Raw genomic sequence first — 9,608 nt, 5'->3', positions numbered from 1 at the left:
TCTGGTGCTTTACCCGAAGGGTCTGGTGCTTTACCCAAGGAGTCTGGTGCCTTACGCCTTACCGCCAATGTGGACGAGGGTGTCAAGGGTGTGGAGCACGGAGACAGGTCGTCGAGTGGACTTCCGGCTTCTGCGGTAGCTGTCCAGCAGATGTCGGACTTGATCGCTGGTAATCTGCCTCGATGGGTGCAGGCCGAAGAAGCCTTAGAAGGAGTTAACTGGAAGAAGGTTTTGGAGTCTTTGGTCGCTGGAAGTGGGGTCGCTGGAGGTGGGGTCGCTGGAGGCACTGAGAGCTTGCCGTTCTCGTCGGAGGTAATTCCCGGCAGACTCTGGCAAATGATAAAAACGGAGTTCACAAGGAAGGAAGGACCACCGGTTGAAGGACCACCGGTTGAAGGACCGACTGTTGAGGGACCGGCGGTTGATTTGAATGGGAGAAGAGTGGAGCGTTGCACCGAGCTTCTTAAGAGGGCGTTATGCTTGGATACCTGGTCAGTGGCGGCAGGGCCTCTTGCTGATGTTTCGGGTGGTGGAGCGGATGAGTTGTTATTATCATTGAGTTCAATTTATGAAAGGACCTGCCCTGAGCGAGATTTGACTACTTTGATATTGGAGCATCTTCAGACTGCAGCGGATGGATTCTTGATAGATGCGCGAGAGGTTGCAGCTGCTCATTACCATATGGGGAAGTACTTGAAGCATTTGGTTGACGCTGTGGAAGAAGTGGATGGCAATAAGGCTTTAAAAAAGCTGGTGGAGAAGCGCGAAGCACAGGCTATATGGCATCTCACTAAGGCTCGCGATTCTTTTAATCCCAGCTACTGCATTAAGGATTTTCAAAACGTTCATATGGGTCTCTTTGCCATGATCTCGAAACGAGATATCACCGCCGCTACCGCTTCCATGCTGGCAGCAGATCTTTATGCTTGTCTCCGAAAAGCCGAAAAACCCAGAGATAATATCTGGGAGAACGATGAATTCATTATGGAAGGAGACGAATACATAGGCGTGACGCGACTGCGCATACTGGCTCAACAGGGCATGATCCAAATCATTAAGAACCGGGATGCTATCGCCCGCAGTGTTTCGCTGCCTGAAGTGTCTTCGTCGCTGGGCCGAACTCGAGACGAACAGAATACTGATGATGTTCCACCGTCATTTGTTACCATGAACAAAACAGACAAAAGACTATTCGATACCACATCGGATCACATCAACCTCTGTTTAATTCAAGGCGAGACTGCAATGCTAAAGAATGTTTTAATGTCGCTCTTAAAGAAAAAATCTTACCACCATTTTTTTCATCTAAAATGGGATTGACAATCTGGGGTATACCCTCCTTTGCCGGAATATTAGAGCCTCTGGTGCACGATCTAGCCAAGATAACTAAAACGCCAATATTCCAACCTCATATAACCATTGTACGAAACGTGTGCACACACGTGTGCAACCTAATTATTTCAGATATCTGACCTGGAGGATGTCATATCTGTTGGGCGGTTGGTGTCTTTGACCAAAGAAATAGCTTCCCAGACAAGACACATATATCCCTTGATCAAAGGCTTCCAAACGGGCCCCAGCGTCTTTCAGTCACTCCTGCTCGCAATAGATCCTACGGACGAAATGAAATCCATACGTCGAGCCTTCGTTCAGGAACTATACCATGGGGTTGAACCAGGCGAAGAGTGGTTCCCTCATATCTCTCTGGCGTACAGTTTCGAACATGTGAAATTACTGAGGGAGCGAAAAGACCATATTGCCGCGTGCTTCGGGAAGCACGGCTTCGATGAAGCAGCTGTACTGCGGGCTATTGACTCAGAGCCGCGAAGCATTACTGTTCCAGTGCCGGAACGCTTAAGGTCCTGCACGCTCTCCCGCCTAGTCGTGATAGATTGTGACTGTTCGAGCAGGGAAGCCATTTCGTCTTGGTGTCCAATCGAATCGTTTCCTCTGTGACCTCAGTCAGCATCGGACCTTCTCGAAAACTAACGAGGGCAGCAACAATTGGAGCTGCAGCAGTGTGGCCAACAGTAATGTGCCCGACATGATATCGCCAAGCTAGTATACTTCTGTGCAGTTTCCACCGGCAACGGCACAGCGGCACTATAAGAGCCCGTTGGAGTGTTCAAGAGTGTCTTGGCTGTTAGGCTTGTTGTGAGGTTGGTGACATTGGAGGCAGATTATTCCTTTTCCCACTTTTACGGCGATCAATTTTTTTTCGCGTTCGTGGAAGTATCTTTCTTTCCACAAGTGAGACTCCTGACGGATAGCATCTTTCTCCAGCTTGAATTTCTGTTTGGCTTTAAGGCTCGCAGCCACTGCGACTGTTTCCATCACCCTGACGACGCGCCAGAGACGAGTTAGAAGTAGAAATTGGGCCCACTGTGAGGCATAAAAGTTCATGAAGAAAGAGACCATGACAATGGCGAAGTCGAAAGCGTGTGTCAAACTTCTGAAGTATTCCGTGACGCCGGCGCTGATGATGTGCAAAATGGTTTCCACGAAGAAGACAATAAGGATGTAGTCCCCGGTCATCTCGAGTGAGTGACCTACCCACTTGGGAACCTGTTCGTGGTGCGGATCAGCGATAGTTATTGCCAATTCTGAGGCTACAATGATCATATCAATCATGACCAAGCACATGATAACAATGTGGGTGGCCGGCTTGTCCAAAAAATGCTCGATTCTAACACTGATAGGCTTCGGACCGGAGGGTTCTTCGCCCACGTCGCTTGTTATCACCGAGGGACATAGCCCCTCTTCCAGACATAGTTCCTTGTCGTACACCTCAAATTCCGCTTCGTCGAAGTCGCGAAAACGCCGCCTCTCCGCCAGCCCAAGGCTCACCTTGTGGCGATGGAAGTCTTGCATAAGCGAGGCTCTGAGAGATTCTAAACCTGAAGACGCCGTGGTGACTTTTCCAAGTCCCAACTCTGCACCTACTTGGCACCCCGCCGGCACCAAAATAACGCGGTTCGCTGTGAACAACTGTCCACTGCAACGCAACACTACCTACACCACGCCAAGATTGTACGAAAGGCAGGCAGAGCTCTCCAGCTCCAACCACCTACCGAGTTACTATCGCCGAGGTGGTCTGGGTTAGCTACTACGATAGTAACTGCTGCCGTCTAGTAACTACTACCGTCTAGTAACTACTACCGTCTAATTATTATTACCTTCTGGTAACTGCCAGAGCTACAGTTTGCGTTCATTCTACAAGTGATGACGTGCTTTATCGTTCTCAAAAGGTGTGACATGAAAGGATGAGCATGAAGGTGTGACATGAAGCCGCGCAGCTCTATGACCTTAAAGCTATGTGCACGGATCAACTGATCCTGCGGAAGGAAGTCGGACACAAGAGTGGGACGCAAGAGTGGGACTAACGATATAAGCGGGAATTGGGGATGCGTCGGTCGGGGTGCCGATGGGCCATTTGTCTAGGAGTGATGGCCAATATCTCTTCAGCCGGCAGGTACGGCGCCTTGGCCCTCCGCTGTCCCGCATCCTCGAGGAAAAGCCAGTCCGCCCGGTTCGCCGTTTCAACGTCCGCTCGGCGCCAAAGCAAGGGGTTCGTGAGCAGCTGGTTTGTCTCCAGCGCGGTAGATGTGTCCTCCGCCATCGCGGCCGCCAGTTTGCGACTCGCCCGACGCAACCTCACCTCATCACAACTGTGCCCAGACGACTTACCCACCGAGTCTTCCATGCGCGGAATCCGGTTCAAGTCGATATACGGAACCGCGCAACCGATCCGCTTCAACGCTCCCTGCACGATCCGCATGCTCCGATACACCTCTCTACAACAAAAATCAATCATTACCACCCGAGGCACCCCATCCTTCCAACATTTTCGCCCTCCAAGAAGCCGCCTTCCAATACTGCCATGCCCATCCCACACCCGAGTCAAGCCTGCTCCAGCCGCCCCCTCCAGTAACACACGTCCGTGCCCGCGTGCCTGTCACGACTCCTCAGTCGCCCGCTGCGTTACTCAGGACCCGTGCACCCCCGCGGCCTGGCCTTCCTCACGGCACTTAGCCTCCGGTGAGCCACAGGGAGACGACGTCGCACCCATCCGAAATGAAACGAAGGTGCACCAGTTGGTCTGGAGCGGGGTTGTTTCGAAAAGTGGTGATCGACTCGGGCGGCTGAGAATTGCCTTACCCTTCATCACTAAACGATGACACGTCATCGTCTTCCTCCTCCTGAACATCAGATAACCAAACCAGTTGCTCCTGCATGCATAATTTTTGAGAAATGTCCCATTGGCTCGTAAAGCGCATACTTCCCCGCTCTTGGACCACTCACCGGTTCGACGAGATTTGTGCGGACACTTCCTTCCAAAAGAAGTGGAGATTCGCGAACCGGCCGGAGGACTCTGCACTCGAGGACACCCGGCCTCCGAGCGAAACCGCCGGAAGTGAGAGCGATGCTAGTAACAACGTTGGTCGACCCAACTACAGCAACTAGCGCGTAAGAGTGGCCCGCGTAAGACCAACCAGTGACGAAGACCAACCGCGCGAAAGACGGGTGAGCGCGTAAGACCAATTAATGTGTAAGACCAGCGTGTAAGACCAGCTAACGAGAGGCTAGCCAGCGGCTGGCGACGAGTGTGAGAAGCGACGACGACGATCAGCACCTACGAATGATGCTTTTGCCTCTCGAACTCGGCTTTGTAGGATTCTCTCTAAGAGACACCGTAACAGGTCTAGTGCAATGCATAGGGGTAGTGCACGTGGGTAGAGATACGGGAACAACACGGGAACAACGTCTGGGGATACAATATCGGGCTTGGGGATACAATATCGGGCTTTGATATGAGGGGTGGGCTTACGTTAGGGAAACCCTTGGTCTTGTACCAAGAGAGCATACTTTGGAGCGTGTTGTTGGGTTGTGTCCACACCTTGAAGCCCTGGGCAGTGACTTGCATGAGGTCCTTGGTGACGCGTTTGGCGCCAGTGCGGGAGGAGATGCTAGTGGTGATGATACAGAAACGTTCAGTGAGTTGGTGCATGTCAGAGTTGGAGTCGAAGCAGATGCCCCACTCCACCTTGCCAGGGGACAGGGGGGTGAGTGAGTTGCCGAGTTCAGTGGGCGTGCCCGACTTGAATTTTTCGTGTTTAACAACGTCGTTGACGAACGTAAGGAAAGCGGTACATGGGCGCGCAATGATCTCGTTGAGCGAGGAGTAACTGCCCACGCTGTTGATGATTAGTTGGCGGCCCACACTCCGCCCGTCATTCGGTACGTCCGCCTCCTCGATTGGGATGGCCTTGAAGCGGAAAGGCTGCGGGTGCACGGCGATGTAGAGGATCAAGTTGTTCTTCTGGTGCCCAATGCGGAAACGGCACTTCTGGCTTACACTCAGCGACGCTCCGGCACTCGCCGCCTGCCGCGACAACGTAATCAACAACTCGCGGTGGCCCAGATTGCTCACGCACGGGTGCTGCACTTTGCGCACATGCTGCTCGCCCTGGATCTGACGGCGGCCCTTGTTCTGCCTCGCCATCTCAATGTCGTCCTGCAGCAACGGCGAGAGCGTGTTCGGGTCGTGACAGAGCTGCGCACCCGCGCGCTTAAAAATCTCGCCGATTTCGCGACTAGTGTGTGCACACACGATCGCCAAGTCGTGCTCGTCCAAGCGACTTAAGCGCGCCCGCAGGATCTGGCCCTTACTCACGCGCGCTGCATCCGGATGCGCAAAGTCGATCACCGTCGCATACAGGTTCGCCGGGATCACCAATAACTGCGTGTTGCTCTCCACCAATACCTGTAGCAATGCTGTAGGTCGGCACTTGGTTTCGTCGGCCATGACTGTTCGCAACAACGCGGCCGGCGTCAGATTCTCCACGAGCAAACGCGGGTCCACGAACGGCCGAATGGTCTCGTTCTTGAGCATCTCCAGGTGCGGCAGCATGCGCGGGCGACCGCCTTGGCCCAAGATGTAAGCGTACGCCTCCAGATCCAAGTCCTCCAACGTGATCTCTAACTGTTTCGGGTCGTATTGCGCCGAGTCGTAGTCAGATGACCGCCGTGCCGAACGTTGCTGCTCCGTCGGGTCGTCCTGGGCGTCGCGCAACATCTTCTTCGCCGTGCTGTACTCCTCAATCGGGTGGATCCGCGTGTCGTCCAACGGATCCAAGTCCGCGTAGCGGTCGTTGAACAAATCGTCCGTCGCCGGAATGCGGAAAAAGGACGCGCAGGACACAAACACGTGCTTGCCTATACCCAGCCCCATCAGCGTCTCGCGCGCCGCCAACGGCTGCTGCAGCTCCTTAATCAAGCGCCGGGCCTTCACCGGACCCAAGCCGGAAACGAACTGGAGACAGGGCGCCAAGTGATGTAGAACGCGCAGCCTGTTCGGATAAATTCCAATGGCGTTGATGGCAATCGTCAAACACTCCCTCAAGGTCTCCAGGCGCTGCTCCACCGGGATTTTGTGCTGCAAATAGTGCAGCGGAAGCGACAACAACGGGTTCTTCTCGCCTTCCTCCCATAAATAAGCAGTTTCGTAGACAGGATTGGCAGTATATCGGATCGTCGAGAGCCCTATCGCAGTCGACAAGCCCTGGGCGGATGCGCCCTGGCCGTTGCCGCCGGCCTTACTGTCCTTGCTGGAGGCCAGGAGGGCTACGGAGGCGGGAACGAACACGGTGCGCCATGAATTTTTGGGGTAGCGCACACGTGTGTCTGAGAGCGCTTTGATGTAATTAAACAAGTCTAGGGACAGAGCATTGATGAGCGGGACGGCAACAACATTCGGCCGCGTCCGGAGGCTCAGGAGGAGGTTTTCTAGGTCTCTGGGTTTGGGCGCTTCAGGGTCTCCGAGCACATATTCCAGGAGGCTGGGATAGGTGAGCGTTTTGACGAGCAGGCCTTGGCGGTTGGCCATGACGAGGTGGACGGGTGCTGATTTGGCGCAATCTCCGTCGGGCTCGATAACGAGGCTGTAGATGAGGGGCTGGGTGGTGACAGGTCCGAGATCTTCGGGTGGATTGGGATCTTCAGGTTTTTTGCTGCCTTCGACCAAGACGTCGACCATGTCATCGACTTCAGCCTTAGCCATGGCGCTGAAGTCGGGGAATATGTGTTGTTCGTGAGCGAGTTTGTAGTTCATGCTGAGTTGCAGGAGTAATCGTTGTCTGCATTGCAGGTCAACGTAGCGTTGACTTTCTTTGATAATTTTTTCCTTCAGTTCCAGTCGGATGGAGGGAATGAGTTCTCTGAGAACTGCGTGTTTAACCACTTCGTTCACGAACCAGACCCAGGCGGCCGGTTCTTTGTCGTCGACCATGACTTCGGCCACGCGCTGCACAAAGGCGTTGGTCTTGCCCACGTCCTGTTGCACCAAGAATTCAAGTCGCCGTTTCTCTTCGGGATATTCGCCCTCTGAATTTTCCCAGCGTGCGCGTTCGGCCCAGCCGGAAGCGGTGGACCCGCCGAGGCTGGCGCCGGCGAGCCCGCCGACGTCGTTGAGAGTCGAGCCTGCATCGAGTCCATGTCTTGGCGGTCGCCAAGGCACGAGGTCAAGTTCAGTCAATGGGTGATAGAGTACGTGTATCAGCTCGTCCTTTTCAGCTTCTTCGATCAGGAGGCCGAAGTGGCGGTGCGCGTTTGCGTCGTCCTCTATCTCCAGTCTTACACGCTGCCTCTCCCACCGGTCCACGGTCTCTCTCAGTCGCCGCTGGTCCTCTTCGTTCACACCCATTTCCGACCGCGACCAAAGGTGCGCTACTGGCTTATTGAACAACCGACATGCCAACCAGTTCGGACTACCCGCATCCACCACACGTTCGCCCTTCATCGTCGTCAAAGTCGTCACCCGCGCCTCTTTCACGTACCACTGCCGAACCGTCTCATGGAACTCGGGATGCAACGCCAGCTGACGCCCCTCAAAACGCAGTACCATATCCACCACCTGCTCCGGATTCAACGCAATCTCGCGCTCCTTCAACAATTGCTCCAGCCAACGACGCACCTGACTCCGCAAAGCACCACTCTCGCCTTCAAATGCACTCTCCGCCGCCGCAGCAGCCGCCGTCAGTCCCGCCGGAGCCGCTGGTGCGCGCGACACGCGTGCAATCGAACTCCCGTCAATGTCCATGTCCATGAAGTCATGTCCACTCTCTCGAATGAAACGACCCACCTCCGCCGGGTCCACGAACGACGCCGTCCACGCAGACCGGATTCCCGTCTGCGTAAAGTACTTGTGGAACACCTGCTCCGGCGACAAGTGCGTCCGTCGCCGCTTCACCGGCTTGGCCGGCGCCGCGCCGGCGGCGCCTTCGCCGCCGCCCCCCCGGGCTCGCCGGCCTGCGTCTGACAGTAGTTGATGCAGTCGCGGACGCGTTGTTCGGAAGTGGCCTGGCGGATAATGTCTTTGATCCAGGGTAAAGTGGCCTCACGTTCGGCGTATCGTTTGAATTCGTTCAAACGCCACCAGACAACGTCGAGGGCATATATCATCCAGACGACATCTCGTGTCAGCGGGGGCATGAGAATATGCGAGCAATGCTGACATATGTAGGGTACATCGTAACGTTCGTTGAGGAGCATACGGAGACAGAGTTCGGCCTTTTCGGTAATGTCTTGCTCTATGTTTTTTTCCGGTGAGAAGAACATGCAGCCGCTTGCTCCAGCATCTTCAGGTTTGTCCGTATCGAAGCCGGAGCGTTTAAAGATAAGGTCATAACGTTCGCGTTGGCGTTTCTCATTGAAGACATCGGTGAAGGCGAAGTCATCGAACAAGCCTGCGCCCTCACCAACCCTAGCGCGTTCTGCCGGTACGGGTGCACGTAGACACAAGCTTTTCAACGTCTGTGTTATCCATTCGGCCTCTGCGGCCAATACAGCGTCACTTGCAGGTAATGCCCGGTGTTCGTATCGCAAATATAACCTTTCTGGCACATCCGCCTCCGCCACGGCCTCTTCCGGCGACGTCTGCGGCTCCTCCGCCGCACTCGGAGTAGGCTCCGTCGGGTCCTCCTCTTCCGCCGGACGTCGAGAACGACGTCCTGCTATAATGTCGAATACTGTCTGCAGATCCGGACCAAATATCTCTCGTAATTGACCATTGCCGCTCCCAAACACATCATCCTCCTCATAGTCCTCCGCCCCATACAAATCCTCCTCTGCACCTTCGTCGCCGAACAGAGTCACGTCAGTCTCCTGCTCCCCATTCATCCAAACCTGAATTTAAATTACATGCCCACCGCTCCTCCCAGCGCACGCTCATCCCAACACACGCTCCTCCCCACACGTAGCGGCCCCAATGGAACTCATGCGGTCAGTGCAGCTCATAGCCGGCGCGCAACTACCAACAAACGCCGGCACGCACGTTTCTGCAAACGCTGACACCGGGACACAACCTCAAGCGGGACAGACCGACTCGAACATCCGCCACAAAATACCCCCAGTGGGACGTCTCCAACGCCGTGATGCGATGGATGCCAGCGTGATGAGATGTTAGTGATAAAATGCCAGTGGCGCGTTCGTAGTAAAAACGATCGGGTTATGTCTATTCTTTCGCCGGGTTGCAGCCACCAACTTCGTTTGCCAACCTCGTTTGCCAACTTCGTTTGCCAACCTCGTTTGCCAACTTCGTTTGCCAACCT

At 54.7% G+C, this 9,608-nt stretch overlaps 4 protein-coding genes across 4 annotated transcripts; 1 reads left to right on the top strand and 3 right to left on the bottom strand.

Annotated features, from left to right (window-relative positions):
- Positions 1–150: 150 nt before the first annotated feature.
- Positions 151–1,320, top strand: GNI_008910 (hypothetical protein; the record flags this gene model as incomplete). The annotated part of the gene is made up of 1 exon (XM_011130430.1): positions 151–1,320. The coding sequence occupies one exon, from the start codon at positions 151–153 to the stop codon at positions 1,318–1,320; it is 1,170 nt and encodes a 389-aa protein (XP_011128732.1).
- Positions 1,321–2,103: 783 nt separating this feature from the next.
- Positions 2,104–2,871, bottom strand: GNI_008900 (cation channel family transporter; the record flags this gene model as incomplete). The annotated part of the gene is made up of 1 exon (XM_011130429.1): positions 2,104–2,871. One exon carries the CDS (start codon positions 2,869–2,871, stop codon positions 2,104–2,106), a length of 768 nt encoding a protein of 255 aa, XP_011128731.1.
- Positions 2,872–3,379: 508 nt separating this feature from the next.
- On the bottom strand, positions 3,380–4,235 carry GNI_008890 (hypothetical protein; the record flags this gene model as incomplete). The annotated part of the gene is made up of 2 exons (XM_011130428.1): positions 3,380–3,794; positions 4,159–4,235. The coding sequence occupies 2 exons, from the start codon at positions 4,233–4,235 to the stop codon at positions 3,380–3,382; spliced, it is 492 nt and encodes a 163-aa protein (XP_011128730.1).
- A 398-nt stretch (positions 4,236–4,633) lies between these two features.
- On the bottom strand, positions 4,634–9,177 carry GNI_008880 (hypothetical protein; the record flags this gene model as incomplete). Its single annotated transcript, XM_011130427.1, has 3 exons — positions 4,634–4,681; positions 4,829–8,313; positions 8,400–9,177. 3 exons carry the CDS (start codon positions 9,175–9,177, stop codon positions 4,634–4,636), a joined length of 4,311 nt encoding a protein of 1,436 aa, XP_011128729.1.
- Between the last annotated feature and the right edge of the window lie 431 nt (positions 9,178–9,608).

Source organism: Gregarina niphandrodes (genome assembly GCF_000223845.1).
Source record: "Gregarina niphandrodes unplaced genomic scaffold scaffold00001, whole genome shotgun sequence".
NCBI classification, from domain to species: Eukaryota; Apicomplexa; class Conoidasida; order Eugregarinorida; family Gregarinidae; genus Gregarina; species Gregarina niphandrodes.
This window is presented reverse-complemented; position numbering and strand designations above follow the sequence as displayed.